The sequence below is a fragment of the Lissotriton vulgaris genome, chromosome 10 (genome assembly GCF_964263255.1).
Source record: "Lissotriton vulgaris chromosome 10, aLisVul1.2, whole genome shotgun sequence".
In the NCBI taxonomy this organism is placed as follows: domain Eukaryota; kingdom Metazoa; phylum Chordata; class Amphibia; order Caudata; family Salamandridae; genus Lissotriton; species Lissotriton vulgaris.
In genome coordinates, this window is record NC_141698.1 from 141,581,530 (window position 1) to 141,600,728 (window position 19,199).

General features: G+C 46.2%; 1 protein-coding gene across 1 annotated transcript in view; it reads right to left on the minus strand.

Annotated features, from left to right (window-relative positions):
- Window positions 1–19,199, minus strand: part of CACNA1H (calcium voltage-gated channel subunit alpha1 H) — a 1,502,131-nt gene that overhangs the window by 827,790 nt on the left and 655,142 nt on the right. Inside the window, exon 6 of the mRNA XM_086940723.1 lies at window positions 15,373–15,532. Coding sequence (XP_086796849.1) covers window positions 15,373–15,532 — 160 coding nt within the window. The remainder of the gene's footprint in view (window positions 1–15,372; window positions 15,533–19,199) is intronic.

A 19,199-nucleotide genomic window follows, 5' to 3' on the forward strand; every position in this document is an offset into this window, starting at 1 on the left:
CCCTTGGCGTACATGTTTTTTTCGAAGGTTCCTTAACCATTTATCAGTAGTGTTCCAAATTTTTCCTTTGTTTTCAGCTTCTTTAAACCATTTTCATCTCACTTTTATCCAAATCCACAAAACCGATTATAGTGCCAATTTCCAGTTTTCTACTATTCTAACTATGCCGATCCTGGCCTCTTGAAAGAATATGAATAATGCGATGTTTATCACAGGCAGTCTTTATTTCATCTTAAAACCCAATGCATTTCGGGCCTCTTGGTGCCCTTCTTCGAGGGTCACTACAATCAATAATAACAAAATCAACATTAGCACTATTATTCTTAAGTACATGTGTAGTTGCAACAAAATTTCCTCAATATTGCGCTTTTTTGCATCATTCCCTATTCGCACATTGCGTCTTTCCTTCCACTCCTCCCCTTGTCATGCATCCCTCGCACGCCCATCTCCCAATCCTATCTGTCTCCAGCTTTAACCCTCTATCTCTACCCCACTTTTAACACTTCCCGGGTGGTCCCAGTCTCTTTCTCTCCCTTCGCCATTTACATCCTACAACCCTCATATTTACGTGTGGGAGTGACATTTAAAGAAGTGGGTGGTAGCAGGTAATTGATTAGCAGCTTGAGGAAGATGGCGTGGACTGAAGGTTTCAATAACGATCATAGCAGGTACGGAGTGAAGTGGGGTGGAAGAGAGGTTTTTGACTCGACAGGTATAAGCAAGGGAAAATAGGAGTTTGTTGCCGTTTAAGTACTAAGGGGCAGATTTATGAAGGCCTTGCGCCGCCGGTGCGTCATTTTTAACATGCGAAAAAGTGACGCACCGGTGGCGCAAGTCCTTCATAAATCTGCCCCTAAGAGAGCAGCGTAAGGACGATGCAGGATATGCGTGTTTACAAGTTTTAACAATTCCTTTCAACAGCGGTAACTTCGAAGCTAATACGTGTCGAGAAGGGGATGTTTCACACGTAAATATGAGGGTTGTAGGATGTACATGGCGAAGGGAGAGAAAGAGACTGGGACCACCCAGGAAGTGTTAAAAGTGGGGTACAGATGGAGAGTTAAAGCTGGAGGCTAGATGTAGTTACATCCCATTAAGTATCTACATTGGATTAGACACTTTAGACATTGTTCTTCAATTGTCCATTCAGACATTGTGTACGCAAAATTTGGGAAGATTTATTGCATGCATCAAAACAAAAGGACAATTGGCACCTGTCACATACGATGGATGCAGAGACTCAGCCCGCCATGAATCTCATATCTCCCGGGGGATTGGGTCAAGAAATTTTCAGCTTTGTATGCAGACATAGCACCATGTGAAGGTGAAACAGATAGTTGGCCACCTGCCTCTGCCTCTGAATTGTCGGGAGGAGAGGTAGTGCAATTTATGCTAGAGGAAACTAAAGCTGCTATCATGGCCCAGAACCTTGGGAAAGCTCCTGGTTTAGACAGAATCCCAGCCAATCTATTTTGTTCCGAATGCCAAATCTGTGGACCATATGTAAGTTCCTTGTCAGATGCTTTAACGAAAGGTGCCCCCATCCCAAGTTCCTGGAAAGGCGCAGAAATTATCCTAATTTTTAAAAAGGGAGATAAATTGGCCCCATGAAATTATCAAACTATAAATTTTATCGATAATATACAAAAAACTTATAGCAATAAAATCCTAACAAGGCTTTGGGATTGGATATATTCTGGGCAAGTGTTATCACATCTTCAGGTAGGGTTTAGACCCAATATAAGTACAATTGCTCAGATCCTACATTTTCTGACCATTAAATGGTAGACAGTGGATATTGACCAGGGGTCACTATTTGTAACCTTCATGGATCTACATACCATGTTCGACCTTGTCCCAAGGGCAAAACCTTGGGAGGTCATGGAAAGTATTGGGGCCCCTGTGGGTTGGTTGTCTCCGATTCTGTGCACTTATAACTTTGCAGGGGTTAGGTGGGGACCAAGTGAGGAATTGACAGACAATATCCCCACTAAAAGAGGAATCCGCCAAGGGTGTGTCTTGGCCCGACTCTCTTTTTGCTATACATAAACAGATGTAGTCCCTATCTTTTAGACTGTAAAAATGATTTACCCAAAATGCTAGGACAAAAAAAACAGGGCTTTTTTTTGCAGATGATAGTTTTGCTCCTCTCTAAAACTTCACAGGGCTTATCTATTCTGCTGGGGAAATTTAGTACATTCTGTATGGACCAGGGGATTGAAATTAACAGCAACAAAACCAAATACCGTAAAAAAAACCAGGGGTAAGGTATCCCTATAGGGTGAGATATTGGACTGGGCTTATGAATTTGGCTATTTGGCCATGAGAGCTAACGATTCTCATAGATGGTTACCCCAGATAGGAAAAAGTGTGTTGACTCTAAAACATAGAATGGGGTCCATTACAAGATTCGCTAATAGGGCTTCTGCCTTTGCTAACTCATCATTTCTTGAGATATATAAGATTCAAGCATGTGTGGCAGCATTGTATTGGGTGGATTAGTGGGGTATTGCAATCTTGACACATGTGAAAAAGGCAGAAATCACCTTTATAAAGTCCCTTTTGAGACTTCCCACTAGCGCCCCAGCATGCCCTATACGATTTAATCTAAATCTTAGACCAATCTCAGATATTGCTGTAGTGAGATCCATTCACTACTGGATCAGGCTTTGGACAACTGAGGACCTGGCTCCCTACAGGGATTGATTTAGAGAACTATTAGATGGGCAATCAGCTAGCAAAAATCTGTGGCTGCTACACATAAAAACCTGGCTACTAAAATCAGCTATTTAACAACAAGGGGTAGTGATGGACAGAGTTTCTGAATTAAGCAGAATACTCTCACCCAGTCAAGAGATCAGGGCTAGATCCAACACCGTTTTTTAGCTCACTGCACCATCCCAGCTCACAACCTGGCTATATGCAAATTAGTCTGTTCCTGTCCCAGTGCATGATGGGAACAGGGCAAACCAAACTACCAAGCCAATTCTTACCCTGGGAAGGAAACAAGCTCCCGGGGACCGGTTTCTGGCATTTCAGCCGTCGTCGGCCCGGTTTGCTTGAATCCTGATGGTGCAATGAGCAAGGGACTCACATCTGAGTATACCCTTCCACGCTTAGGGTGGACAAAATATTTAACAACAAGGGGTGGTGATGGACAGAGTTTCTGAATTAAGCAGAATACTCTCACCCAGTCAAGAGATCAGGGCTAGATCCAACACCGTTTTTTAGCTCACTGCACCATTCCAGCTCAGAACCTGGCTATATGCAAATTAGTCTGTTCCTGTCCCAGTGCATGATGGGAACAGGGCAAACCAAACTACCAAGCCAATTCTTACCCTGGGAAGGAAACAAGCTCCCGGGGACCGGTTTCTGGCATTTCAGCCGTCGTCGGCCCGGTTTGCTTGAATCCTGATGGTGCAATGAGCAAGGGAATCACATCTGAGTATACCCTTCCACGCTTCCGGTGGACAAAATATTTAACAACAAGGGGTGGTGATGGACAGAGTTTCTGAATTAAGCAGAATACTCTCACCCAGGCAAGAGATCAGGGCTAGATCCAACACCGTTTTTTAGCTCACTGCACCATCCCAGCTCAGAACCTGGCTATATGCAAATTAGTCTGTTCCTGTCCCAGTGCATGATGGGAACAGGGCAAACCAAACTACCAAGCCAATTCTTACCCTGGGAAGGAAACAAGCTCCCGGGGACCGGTTTCTGGCATTTCAGCCGTCGTCGGCCCGGTTTGCTTGAATCCTGATGGTGCAATGAGCAAGGGACTCACATCTGAGTATACTCTTCCACGCTTAGGGTGGACAAAATATTTAACAACAAGGGGTGGTGATGGACAGAGTTTCTGAATTAAGCAGAATACTATCACCCAGTCAAGAGATCAGGGCTAGATCCAACACCGTTTTTTAGCTCACTGCACCATCCCAGCTCAGAACCTGGCTATATGCAAATTAGTCTGTTCCTGTCCCAGTGCATGATGGGAACAGGGCAAACCAAACTACCAAGCCAATTCTTACCCTGGGAAGGAAACAAGCTCCCGGGGACCGGTTTCTGGCATTTCAGCCATCGTCGGCCCGGTTTGCTTGAATCCTGATGGTGCAATGAGCAAGGGACTCACATCTGAGTATACCCTTCCACGCTTAGGGTGGACAAAATATTTAACAACTAGGGGTGGTGATGGACAGAGTTTCTGAATTAAGCAGAATACTCTCACCCAGTCAAGAGATCAGGGCTAGATCCAACACCATTTTTTTAGCTCACTGCACCATCCCAGCTCAGAACCTGGCTATATGCAAATTAGTCTGTTCCTGTCCCAGTGCAGAATACTCTCACCCAGTCAAGAGATCAGGGCTAGATCCAACACCATTTTTTAGCTCACTGCACCATCCCAGCTCAGAACCTGGCTATATGCAAATTAGTCTGTTCCTGTCCCAGTGCATGATGGGAACATAGCAAAACAAGCTCCCGGGGACCGGTTTCTGGCATTTCAGCCGTCGTCGGCCCGGTTTGCTTGAATCATGATGGTGCAATGAGCAAGGGACTCACATCTGAGTATACCCTTCCACGCTTAGGGTGGACAAAATATTTAACAACAAGGGGTGGTGATGGACAGAGTTTCTGAATTAAGCAGAATACTCTCACCCAGTCAAGAGATCAGGGCTAGATCTAACAGGTTTTTTAGCTCACTGCACCATCCCAGCTCAGAACCTGGCTATATGCAAATTAGTCTGTTCCTGTCCCAGTGCATGATGGGAACAGGGCAAACCAAACTACCAAGCCAATTCTTACCCTGGGAAGGAAACAAGCTCCCGGGGACCGGTTTCTGGCATTTCAGCCATCGTCGGCCCGGTTTGCTTGAATCCTGATGGTGCAATGAGCAAGGGACTCACATCTGAGTATACCCTTCCACGCTTAGCCCTGATCTCTTGACTGGGTAAGAGTGGTCTGCTTAATTCAAACACTCTGTTCATCACCACCCCCTTTTTGAATCGTTTTGGCCACCACAAGTGTGGCAGGGTATACTCAGACATGAGTCCCTTGCTCACTGCACCACCAGGATTCAAGCAAGCCGGGCCGACGACGGCTGAAATGCCAGAAACCGGTCCCCGGAAGCTTGTCTCCTTTCCGGTGAAGAATTGGCTTGGTAGTTTGGTCTGCCCTGTTCCCATGAGGCACTGGGTGAGACTAATTTGCATATAGCCAGGTTCTGAACTGGGGTGATGCAGTGAGCTAAATAACGGTGATGGATCAAGCCCTGATCTCTTGACTGGGTAAGAGTGGTCTGCTTAATTCAGACACTCTGTTCATCACCACCCCCTTTTTGAATCGTTTTGGCCACCACAAGTGTGGCAGGGTATACTCAGACATGAGTCCCTTGCTCACTGCACCACCAGGATTCAAGCAAGCCGGGCCGACGATGGCTGAAATGCCAGAAACGGGTCCCCGGAAGCTTGTCTCCTTTCCGGTGAAGAATTGGCTTGGTAGTTTGGTCTGCCCTGTTCCCATGAGGCACTGGGTGAGACTAATTTGCATATAGCCAGGTTCTGAACTGGGGTGATGCAGTGAGCTAAATAACGGTGATGGATCAAGCCCTGATCTCTTGACTGGGTAAGAGTGGTCTGCTTAATTCAGACACTCTGTTCATCACCACCCCCTTTTTGAATCGTACTAAAATCAGCTAGCAAAATTCTGTGGCTACTACACATAAAAAACCTGGCTACTAAAGCAAGGCCTGAGTGATTTTTGGCTCCATCCCACTGCAATTTTACGAGGTGCTCGTGAAAAGCTGAAATCATGCTACTGGAATTTTGTTCTTCCCTCGGGTACTCTCAGAGATTCTTATCTGCCGCTTAAATGTACACCTATTGTTGAGCTTTTTATGAATATTGTCACCAAGCCACATTCATGTGCACTTTTTATAAAATTTACATTAGGGATTTTACCTCTGGCTTTTTTTACCTGCTCCTGTAATGAAAAAAACAAATGCACCCAGTTTATGTCCTATGGGCTGCCAGGTAACTGAGAATGATAAACATGTTATACATTCTTTTGTAGAGCTTACACAAAGCAGCGTTCATACTGGATAGCTCCTCCTTGTCATCTCCTGGGTATCAGTGATCGCCATAATGCCCTGAGAGTAAGTAAAATAAATACTAGGCAATGCATTGTTTTTTCAGTCTCAAGTTATTTGTCTTCAATATGGCATATTAGGCTGTAGGTATTGAGGCCAATAAAAACAAGATTCAAGGGCATAGTTTGCCCAATGGCCACACTGTGTTGTTGGAGTCGATTTATGGGCAATGAGTTGAGTTTTTTAAAAAGATTATTAAGCCCTCAGCAAATAATTTGTATGTACTAATGACCGTACCTGGGCTTAAACCTCCTCATTGTGTTTGTGAGCAATTGTCATTGTATTTATACTATTCTTCAGTTCAGTTCAGTTCAAGAAGTCTTTATTCGATTGATTCATCATAAAAGACATAAATACAAATACACAAGAACATATAAAACCAATATTAAATATTCGGCATCGAGTTGACTTCATACAGAACTATACAAAAATTTAAAAATGGTATCGTGCATGACCATATTATCACAATGCATATAAAAAGTTTAGGCAATCTCCGCTGTTATGTGTTTGATAAACCTGCATCTGATCACCCATGCCCACCCAAGGAACTTAGCAACCCCCACAACAATAAGTGGATCCAGATTAGTTTTTAACAGTCTCAAAGCTTCAACAGCCGATCTGGTACCTAGTAGTCTACATATTGGTTTGAGCCACTTGGTTCTGGGGGCTGAATATAGTGGGCACACGTACAAAAAGTGAGAAAGACTTTCCCCTGTGCCCTGACAGTTAGCACAAAGCCCCATACTGCCCATTCCCCACTTTTTGGTGAAGTCCCCCAGGGGAAGAGTACCACATCTAAATTGAAAAAAAAGTTTACGGGCCAAAGGTTTGGTAATGGTTTCCCAGTACCTTTCTAACCTGGGTGAATCTTTGTGAACCATAAAAAGTCCAGAGAGACTGCTCGAGCTCGTATTTAAGAAAATGTTGTGCGTCACCCAATCCCAATAGCATTTTTTAAGCTCATTTTTTGATGGAAATTTGGCTGTCTCGGGCGAAGACCACAACTCAATGAGGCCCAAAGATAGTAGGGTGGCCCTAAGATCTTTTAGCCAACCAATTTTGGTGGCTCCAGGACTATTTTTTACCTCCAGACATGCTTCCGCATAGTGGTGTAGTTCTGGCGTTGTCCACAGGCGTCGCCAGAATGATAAGGGTCGATATTTAGCATAGTCGACCACCGAGTGGCAGCCCAGATCAAATAATAAAGGGATTAGAGGAGTTGACTGGGGCAGACCTGTTGCCATCCTTAGAAACTTGTTTTGGGCATGTTTCAGGGATTCCAGATTACTTCCACCCCATAGCTCTGCTCCATATAACACCGCTGACAATACCTTCCCTCCATAGATCTTCATCAGCGGTGACATGGGCTTTGTGAATGACCCTTTATGTTCCTTAATCAAGGCTCTGCCCAACTGTTGATGTTTCAGGGTCATGAGCTCAATCTGATGGGTCTAGCTAAGGGTGTCACTGAAGGTAACGCCCAAATAGGTGAAGTGCCTGGTCTGCTCCAGGGGGGTGTCCCGCATTGTAACCCTAGCCTTGACCTGTTTGTGCCCCCTCATCACCATAAATTTGGTTTTGGCTACGTTCACCTCGAGCTCATGTTCGCTGCAGAAACTCTCAAACCTCGACAGTGCAAGCTGGAGGCCCTGTCTGGTTCGTGAAATCAGGAGAGTGTCGTCTGCGAACATGAGCAGGGGGATTTTCATGCCAGCCAAACTCGGAGCATCAGTGGGAAATCCGTCGAAATACTTGGTGACTCTATTAATATATAGAGAAAACAAGGTTGGTGCCAAAACGCATCCCTGTCTGACACCTTTTGACACAGGGAATTTCTTAGTCACCTCACCAGGTTTGCCCCATCTTACAAAGGCATAGGTCTCTGCATGGAGATTAACTATAATGCGGACCAAAGAGGGAGGCATACCCATTTCTAGAAGGCTATTCCAGAGCCCAGCCCTCGGGACAAGGTCAAACGCAGACCGAAGATCTACGAATGCCGCAAATAAGTTTCCTTTACCCAGGGTGACCGTCTTCCAGTGTAGCAGCATAAAGCGGAAAGCCTGATCCAGGGTGCTTACGTGGGGTCTAAACCCTGCTTGGAGAGGAGTGAGTACATTAAATTCCTCAATCCATGCCTGGACCCTGGAAAGGACAAGACGAGAAACTATCTTTTGTACCGCGTCAGTAAGGCTGATCGGCCGGTAGTTGGAGGGAACCGACCGATCACCCTTCTTGAAGATGGGCAGAATCTCGGCACCAGCCCATGAATCAGGTACCTTTGCACCCCTAGCCAAAGAGTTTGCCAAATACAGTAGATAAGGTACCCATAAGTCTTGGTCCTGCTGGAAGATATCTGCTGGGATGCAGTCCGGGCCGGGCGCTTTGCCCCTAGGGATGGCATTCAGAACGTTTTCAACCTCTTTGGCAGAAAACACAAGGGTATCACAGGTCAGTGGCCAGCTAATGGGAGCATCCCCCTCCCTAACACACCTAAACTGTTCCTCAAAGTGGGACACCCAAGTAAGTTGATCAACAGAAGCAGGGCTAGGTCGATCGTCCTGGGACTGTCCCCATTTGAGGAGATGCCAAAATTGCGTGAGGTTCCCAGAGCCGCAGGCATCAACAAGGAGAGCCCAGCGCTCATCATCCCATGCGGCTTTGGCCCTCCGTTTAGCTTCATTATAAGCCTTCCTGCAGGTTTTGATGAGGGCTGGGTTCCTAGATTTTAGTGCTTTAAACAAGTTTGAATGGGAGTTGACACAATTTTCATCAAACCAGTTTGCAGGTTTCCTCGTCTTACCTAAGCCCTTTTTGGCTACAATTTTAACAAATAGTGTCTTTAGGGATGCAAACAGGCTGGCATGAACGTCTAAGATTTTGGGATTTGTCCGGTTCGGATCGTCACACTTCTCTAGTTCCCGTAGGGAACTGGAAACCAGGGTTCTTATTTTACTACGTGCACTCCCGTCTACAGCAACCTTTGGCCATCGAACCCTCCTCATATCATTAGTTAGTGCCACGGCCTCTTGAACGAGTTTAGAATGTCGCACAATCGGCCCGGCAAAACTAAAGTCCTTCAGTTCAGCGATGAGTGGTTCGTGATCACTTTCAGGACGTGGTCTGATTGCCATGTCCGTCACCAAGGGCCACAGGGATATATCGACTAGGATATAATCGATGCGACTACTATGCCTGCCATTGAAGAATGTTGGGCTGCCCAATCTATCCGATCTTGTACGACCGTTTAGGGCGCGCAACCCCCAATTCAGACATAGGCCTTTGATAAAAGTAGCACATTGGGACCACTTAGTAATGGGAGGAAGCTCGAGTTGAGGAATACCCCACATCATGTCCTCGGCCTCAGTTAGCATCCCATCCTCCCTGCTTAGAGGTTCGAAGCAAGTATTAAAATCGCCCATTACAACCACCTGACCCACTGAATTGGTAGAGCCAAGGAATTCATCTAGACATGTTAGGGTGGATGATACACGACCACCCGGGGTTCCTCTGGCATATACATTAAACAGCAAAATATCCAGCCCACTATTAAATTTCATGTTTACTATAAGGATATCAGGACAGTCAATATAAATTTCCTTCACAGAGACCCCTACAGTTTGACGAACCCAAACAGTGAGGCCCCTCATAGCTCTGCCTCTTTGGCCTCTAACTGCGGGTTTGTTGAAGCTCAGAAAACCTGGAAGAAAAACTGGATGGGTTGACCATGTCTCCTGAAAAGACCAAATATCACCATGACTGATGAAGTCAGCCCAGTCAGGTATACATATACAAGATTCTATACCCGCCACATTCCAACATCCCAAAGTAGTACCCTTAACACAAGCTTGAACACACGGGACTATTGTATCAGTAGGGTGGGGTTCACAGGGTTGCAGGGAAGATTCAACGAATGGAGAAACCTCATTGAACACCCCTTTCCTTTTCGTGCTTATTAACTCATCCTGTATTGCTAACACTGCAGGAGAGCCTAGGGAAGAGGCAACCTGGGGTTGCAGTGTGGCAAGAGACTGTGTTGGTGAGACCAGCTCACTTAGTTGAACTAAGTTTCCCTCCTCACAACAGCGCAGAGGACCATTAGAGCTTACAACAATACGTGGGAGGATACCCGGATCACCTCCCACATACGAATTATACAGGTCTTCGTTACTACTCTCTCTTGTTTGTCAATCATTAGACGACAGCCCAGAGAGAGGATCATACAGGTTTCTCAGTGGGATGTTCCAAAGGTCTTTGGGGTGGGAGGGCCTAATAGTGTAGGGATTCACTGAAAATAAACTGGGAGGCTGCTGTAGCTGTGTAAAGGCAGGCGTTGGGGGAGCCAGGGGAAACGGGGGATTATTTGCAAATGGCAGTTCCAAAAGTGATGGGGGACCAGAGGGCTGGATATAAGGCTTTGCCCACCCCGGCGTTTGTACTGGGCAGTTGTAAGTGGATTGGATATAAGATCGATATAGCGCCTCAGGGTTAAAGTGGGGAACATGGAAACTTGGTGTAAAGTTGGACCATTTAAGGAGGCTTTTGGTGTTTTTGTTAGCTCTACCAGGAGGTTGATTGTTAGTGTTAATCAAAGTTTCGGGGTAGAAATAACTTAGATTCCTTGTGGAAATCCCTCCCTCGTTGTTTCCCACATACCAATCTGTAAGGTGAGATACAACCCGATGGTCCCTGAAGTTAATAATCACAATGTCCCCCTCAATATCCTTAGGGCGCACCCCAACCCACTGACATCTTCTGACCGTGACGATATCCCCGTTAAGGTTAGGTGGAAGGGGTCTGTTTGTTTTTAGCCAGAAAATGACTTTGTTTTTTAGACTTTCGTCATTTTCTCTTTCCCCTTCATGAACTGGTGGCACACCTGTCATGACAATAACAAAATTTAGTGAGTCTGGCGGCAACTCAACATTTCTCTTTGATGGTAATGGCATTTTCTTTTTACCATTTGCGCCAGCAGGTTTACCCATCCCTTTCTTTGCCTGCGGTGCTAATCCCTTGGCCAGTGATTTACTGACTACCACACTGGGGTTAGCTGTCACGGGAGATAGTGTTGTAGTGGGTTTCGCCACCACTGTCGGTGCTTTGTTTGAGATGGTGACTGCTTTAGTGGTATTAGTGGTGAGTTGGCTGGTACTTTTAGATGGTTTGCCAGCAGCAAGAGATGAACCGGCAGATTTGGTAGAGGGGCCCCTGTTCTTATCCAGGCCCGTGGTGTGTGTAGATTCAATGGTCGCCACAAGGTGATCCAGTTTTTCACCCATAATCCTCACACGTTCTAACAAGGGAAGCATGTAGGATTTAATAAGCTTCTCCAAGATATCAAGGGGCACCTCACTTACCCCTACAGTTACCAACTCTGGGGTAACATGATCACGTGTGTCTGAAGGAGGGGGCTCTACTATTGGAGGTGGACCCGGCTTAATATTTGGGTTTGATGGGGGTGGTGGTGGAGTGGGGCAGCTACATCCTTTCCTTTTAACCCCTCCCTTTCTCCTTTTCTTCCTAGGTGGGGAGTGAACAACCGTTGTAGCTTTATCAGACGTAGTTCCTGGCTTTAGTCCACTCGTCTCAGGAATGATCTCGCCTGGATCAATACAGACCAGAGACAAGTTGGACAGCAAGGGGGTTGGTTCTACTTCCCTAATGGAAGTCTCGGGGATGTTTGTTTCAATAATGCTTGAGTGATCAATAGGAGGACAAACAAGCTGACCTCCGCTGGTGGCACTACTACAGGGCGGGGAGATAGCAGGAAACCTAAATATACTAGGGGTAAGGTTGAGATCAGTCGCGTCAGCATCAATAACGCTCAGACCTTGGACGGGAAGTTCTTTAGTAGTATTAAAAAGTGGTAGAGGGTTTTTCTTTAACTGCTCAATGGAGCGTCTGCGCTCGGCTCTTCTTTCGGCAAGGAGTAAGTCCATATCTACTTCCTTAGCAGATTTCTTAAAAAATTTATCCAAGGGACCCAGAACAGAGACACTCACACCAGGCGGAGCAGAATGGCTCATGTTCAGGGAGGATAGATCAGTATGAAGGGGCGGTGTAATAACTATAGACCACTGCTAACTAACCACAATGTAAGAATACTATAGCTCTGCCAACAATAAACAAAATGTAAATATCCTAGCCCAGCCCGGCCTCCCTCGGCCCCGGACGGCCACAGACGGTCCCGCCCTTGTCCCGGGCTTCTCCCGGCGCCCTCCCGCGCGCTCCCGCGCAGCGGGTATGTCCACTCCTCTTTATAGGTGACCTTGAGTTACCAAGGGGGCGGGGCCGGCAGGGAGAGGAGCCCAGCTGGAAATGGGCACGCGGGGACTCCTGGTCCGTGGAGTCCACCCGCTGTTTCCTCGCAGCCCTGCCGGTCACCAGGTGATACCCCTTACAATCAGGCAGCAGCCGCTGTCACCGCGAAGCGGGACCCGCGCAGCGGGTCCGGCGAGCAGCAGCGGTTCAGCAGGCTGAATCAGAGGAAGTCCGTGGTAAGTGGCGTGGCGTGGCTCCTAGCAAACAACAAATCCGCCAAAGGTAGGGCAGAGAGCCTCTTAATGCTTGCGGTGGATGGGGGCGGGGCCGGCAGGGAGAGGAGCCCAGCTGGAAACGGGCGCGCGGGGACTCCTGGTCCGTGGAGTCCACCCGCTGTTTCCTCGCAGCCCTGCCGGTCACCAGGTGATACCCCTTACAATCAGGCAGCAGCCGCTGTCACCGCGAAGCGGGACCCGCGCAGCGGGTCCGGCGAGCAGCAGCGGTTCAGCAGGCTGAATCAGAGGAAGTCCGTGGTAAGTGGCGTGGCGTGGCTCCTAGCAAACAACAAATCCGCCAAAGGTAGGGCAGAGAGCCTCTTAATGCTTGCGGTGGATGGGGGCGGGGCCGGCAGGGAGAGGAGCCCAGCTGGAAACGGGCGCACGGGGACTCCTGGTCCGTGGAGTCCACACGCTGTTTCCTCGCAGCCCTGCCGGTCACCCGGTGATACCCCTTACAATCAGGCAGCAGCCGCTGTCACCGCGAAGCGGGACCCGCGCAGCGGGTCCGGCGAGCAGCAGCGGTTCAGCAGGCTGAATCAGAGGAAGTCCGTGGTAAGTGGCGTGGCGTGGCTCCTAGCAAACAACAAATCCGCCAAAGGTAGGGCAGAGAGCCTCTTAATGCTTGCGGTGGATGGGGGCGGGGCCGGCAGGGAGAGGAGCCCAGCTGGAAACGGGCGCACGGGGACTCCTGGTCCGTGGAGTCCACACGCTGTTTCCTCGCAGCCCTGCCGGTCACCAGGTGATACCCCTTACAATCAGGCAGCAGCCGCTGTCACCGCGAAGCGGGACCCGCGCAGCGGGTCCGGCGAGCAGCAGCGGTTCAGCAGGCTGAATCAGAGGAAGTCTGTGGTAAGTGGTGTGGCGTGGCTCCTAGCAAACAACAAATCCCTACTACCATACCTCTTTGCTGCTTATGATTTGTATGGAAGATTTAACTTCCTACTGAAACTGCTTTGCAATGTTTTCTCCTTCTTTTTTTATGATTATTGTATGTTTTGTGCAACTTTTAGAGGAATGTTAGTTTGCTCACCTTTTATGGTTATGTGACCCGAAATAAATAAATGAAGGAAATTAATCAAAATGTTCAGCTCATAACACTGGGGCTTGTACTGAATTTTAGGTTCCGACTTTCTCATCACTCTGGAGTCAGAATGTTAATCTCTACAGTGAACATCCATTTATATCGGATTTTTCTTTTCTTTTCTTAATTCTTGAAAAATTTAGGCCCCATCATGATGTGAATCTCTTTATCTGCACTTATCCCAACTCTTGGTTAGGTCTCTTTTCTCTTTACGTCTTTGCTAACGCATGCACAATTTTCTATTTCTGGACCCATTCGTTTCGCAACCTACACATTTTCCCTCAACAACATCTTCTTTATATTTGGACTCTGACCCTCCCCTCCCCCCCCCCAATAAAAAAAGTTTGTTTCATTTTAGTTTATAATTGCTCTCAATTCCTTCTCACTCTGTGAGACCTTCCACTGTCTCTTCTTAGTTCAAAGGAAAAACTGAATTATTTTCTTTTCCTTCATTGCATTCCCACTTGTTCATTCTACTCGACTCTCTATTCGACTCCCCTACAGTGGTTGAGCTCTCAATAGTGCACCAGTTGGACCTGGTCCCAGAGCATTAGGAGCCTACTGCCATCCAAAAATAGCTATATTTTACGCACAGACCTTGCTTGCACCACTGTCCATGGTACCATAGCTACATGACTGCCCCCTTCCTGCCTCTTTCAAACTCAGAATGTAATCTGGATTCATGTTAGACTATCCTTTTCTCACATTAATCTGCTGTCTTGTGCGCCATCTTCTATTTACCTTATCTAGAGTGACAATCACCATTCCCAAAAGCACCCCTGGCACAAATGCTCAAACCTGCCACATTGCCTTCGCCTTGTCACGCAATCCCTCTATCTTTCCATCCGTTCCCTCTCCTCTCCTCTCCTCTCCTCTCCTCTCCTCTCCCCTCCCCTCCCCTCCTCCCCTCCCCTCCTCTCCCCTCCCCTCCCTCCCTCTTAATGTCCAAACTCTAAAAATGTCTCAGTGAATTTTTTTCCACTTTCCTACCTCTGTCTTTTTGTTAGAAATTGGGCCTCCAGTTAGCAGACGTCTAACACTTTTCAGCCCTATTATTTTGTTAAAATTCTTTTTTTTGTTATTGATGATAATATTTTATAAAGAAACAAATCATGCATTGAGTCTCTTATCATTGAGCAGCAACGAGCACACCATCAATCAGTGGTTATGAATAGAGAGGCCAATTATTGCCAGCTGTGGACCAAATATATTATTCTGGATCTAGAGCAAACATTAATACACAATTTCATTGAAGCGGATGATATTATAGGTTTCTCTTTGCCCAAACTACAATAGCTTAACATTTCGTTGATGTTCTACATGTTTTTTAGGAAGTTAGCATATCCTGGCTTCCTTGTACAGCACCGAAGTGAAAGTAATAAGTGATGTAAATAATTAAAGGCAAATATAAAGAGAGAAATAGATAAGCATATAAATCACTTAAAACATGTTCAAAATATGTAAATAAATAAGTAAATGAACAGGTGAATAAGCAAAGACAAGTAAATATGCAAGGAAGACGAGCCTTTTCTGAAAGTCAGTGATGAGCTGTAAGTCAGCCTCACATGCTGCCTGTCCATTTAAGAAAGTGTGATGTCAACTGTACTTACAGCACAAAATTCTGGTCGAGGAAACACCTGTTCCGCAGAAGCCCCGCCCAGAGCTGCACACCGACAATGCCGAAGATGAAAAAGACAAAGAAACAGAGGAGGAGGACGTTGCCTAACATAGGCAGAGTGTCTAAGAGCAGGGTCACCAGTATTCTCATACCTGTAGGGAGAAGAGAGAGGAGCAGGTTAATGGTGTCTGGTCCAGAGGAGATGTCCGCAATCAGCAACCTTGAGAATGTATATCATGGAAATGTGAGAATGTGTATCCCAACTCCCGCCTTCTCCTGGTACATTTTGGATTTATCGTTTATGGAGACAATATTAAATAGTTTTATGCAACAGACAGATTCACAGAGGTCTTAGAGCTATATTTCTTCAAAAGATGAACAACAAGGTCTATCTGGATATTTGATTACATCAAGTTATACTGTTTCCAAGCCTGGATTTGTTCTACAAATTATCAGAGAGGTCATTAGCATTGTCTTCAGAAGATACTTCATTACATATGAAGGATATCCGAGGTGTAAATTTGTAATTGACTTGGACCCATTCAGGATGGAAAATAACAGAACCCAAAATTTAGGAACTAAGATGGTGGATAACAGAGAGATCTGGCGATGCTCGTTTAAATTGTTTACGACGTCCTAGATTTACCTTTATACCAGTACAAGCCACAATAGCTATTGCCAGGGTTTGCAAACCCGCTTGAAAATTGGTTTAGTGTTGAGTTAAGTCAAGGTCTTGGGTGCTGCTGTGGAATAAAGTGATCTGATATCTTTCCTCATACATTGTTAAAGAGATGTACATTGTCTCCTTTACCTACCTGGGTAGCCAACGCGCTCTACAAATCCTCATTCCATTCCATTCCATTCAATTCCATGGAACGCTTTCAACCGTGGAAGCGTTCCAATGGGAATCCAAACAGTATATGAATTTAAGATATATTCTGAGCTGCAATGTCACTGACATTCTCAAAAGCTCTTTTCTTTATTGTTTTGTTCTTGGAAATTTGTATAGAGGATCAACGGCAGCTGCTCCCTACCAATGGCAAAATGACCTACAAGTTGGCATGTTTGAAGCGGAAACTTTTAAGCTCTGAGCTTTCCCATTATGTGGCAAATAAGGGAATAATTTCACAGGCTTCTCAACTAGTCTGATACTCTCTCCTTAACAACCATGATTTACAAGCCCCTTGTGTCACTCTTGCGTCATTTTTAACATGGGTAAAATGACGCAAAAGTGGAGCAGGGGGCTTGTAAATCTGCCCCCATGTTTTTTTAATGTTTTTTTATTTCAAAGTATTTTATTAGAAGGTTATTTTATATACAGTACAGTACCGATACATGAGGGCAATACAGGTATGTTACAAACGCCGTTGTGGTTACAGAGGGCGTGTCGACAAACATGCCTGGTCGGGAGTAATTCTGATCTGCGGTCGGCCGGTTGGCGTGTCCTATTTCGATTATAAAGCACTTTTTAATGCAACGATCACTCATATCCTTGTATATATAAAGTATCGTGACCACATGACTGGGTCGGATATTCTGTAGTCCATTCGATGTCTACATGAAATATTAGAAATATTGCATGTAAGTGTTTGTGTTAGAGGTTTTTCTTGCATTCAGAGTATGATAGTCATTCATACCCTGCTATCTACAGTGCTCTTTCTAATTTGTCTTATGCTCTTCGGACCTTGTACGTGCTGCGTAATAACCCAGCACGTAAGAATGGATATTGTCTAATTTGTAAACATGGCTGGGATTCGCTGGACAATGTGCACTGTTGATGTCTTGAACATCTGGCATGGGTTTGGGACCTGTGAACCTTTGCTGGAACTGCTATAGAAAGGATCCTGAACATGACACTGACAGACTGACAAGGCAGGTCTCTGTTGTCATATTCACTATGGTGTCTGCATGGGGTGGCTGGGACAATGGCGTTCATATCTACCCTGTAATGCAGCCCTGTGCCCTGTTGATTGACCAGCAAAGCACCATCATAGAGCGCACCATAGCTCTGGCATAGACGCCATGAAAAATGCTGGCAAACCACCTGCCCAAGTTCAGCTTGTTAGTCTATCATGATTCACAGCAATGTTGTCTCCAACATGGCAGGCTTACATCAAACTCCACCTAAAAGTAGTTGTGGCAACAATTCTACTAGTCACATTTTAAGGTACCAATTCCTCCATCCATCCTGGCTTGGTGAAATTGCCATCACAAGGCCAGTAGGACACACCTGGGGCAAAATAAATCACAGTGAAAAGGTTAAATAGGCAGACCTACCTCTCACAACGTAGCAAAGGTGCTTCCTCTGACACTCGGGAAGATTAACTGTTCAGTTACCAAAGTGTGCATCAGGCCTAACAGATTTGTGAGATGTACTCGCAGCAAAATGTTCAAAATGTAATGTGGCATTTTTAAGCTGACTCTCAGAGCTGCAGTGTACAGCCCAATCTGAAAGTAAGAGTTTTATGGAGGGACATTAGAGACAGATGCTCTGTGGTAGACAGATGGTAAAGTGAGAAAATGCAGATGGGAATTAGACAAAATGCATTCATGTGGCTTGTTGGGACAGAAAGTCCTCTGACTGGTAAATGTTGTGCCCCCCTGCGCTGAGTGGCAAACTTCAGTTGTCTGGATCCCTAATGCTGATTTTTGCTGTCATAGGCAAACATGGATCATGCATGTGCAACATGACGTAGGCTTGTCTCACAGAGTGTGGCCTTGTTAAACCGGTAGGGGCACCCAAGGCTCTACCCTCAGTGGTGAAACGGTACCGCCTTCACCAAGAGTTAAGCAGCACAAGTTCAGTGGTGGCAGCATACTGTGTAGTGATCCGTAGGAGTGAACAGGCCCATTTTACCAGGTATCACCAGAGTGAGGTCTATGGGCTCACTCACATTTTTTAAAGTTCTGCAGCTGTGTGCTTAAGTCACCCTTGGCCTACACCAGTTGGATGTAGAGTGCTGTATAGGAGTGGTGACTCCACCCTGGGTGTATGTGTGCAAGGGAAGTCTACAGTACAGGTATAGGGCAGTGCTGCGCAGTACAAGCATGGCTAGTGCATGTTCTGAGTGTATGTATGCCTGCAAGGAATACATTACATGAGAGATGCAGTTGTGTGCAGTGTGTGCGCAATGAACGAGTGTGCTGGATGTATGTGTGCTTGTGAGAATTACAATACATAAAGAGTTAAGTGCTGTGCAGCACGCACAGGTGATTGTGTATGCTGGCAGTTTGTGTGTCTGCAAATAGTACACCATGGCACAATTCAGAAAAGGATACAGTGTCCACAGAGTAGTTGCATGTGCTGAATGGCTGTGCAATTGGTGTGGCACACATGGAGGTGATAGTATCTGTGCTGTGTATGTACACCGAGTGCAAATATGCCTGCAATAGTATTACATGGAGGAAACTGGGTTCTATTTTGGGAGGCTCAGAATTGCCTGGTGAAGACATGAGGGGTAGAGGAATCACCCCAGAGAGATGTGTGTATAGCTGCATTCCTGGGAGCTGGGTGGGACTCTTTGGAAGAAGAGTGAGAGACTCCCCCTACACACTTCAAAAGGGTGTTCTTTGATTCAGAGATAGATCACAAGGAAGGGGCCTGGCACATCTCAGGAAGGAAATGGGGCTGATAAGGGAATCATAAAGAGTAGGGCTGGGATCAAGGGATTCCTTTTTTGATGCACAGATCACTGTGGCTGACATTCAGGTGGGAACTCTAGTCACTCCCTGGCTGTGACAGACAGGGTACATCACCCAGGGAAATGAAGACCACCTGCCCTGGAGCCTGGGGCTCCAGCGCCTGCCTGCTTGCCAAGA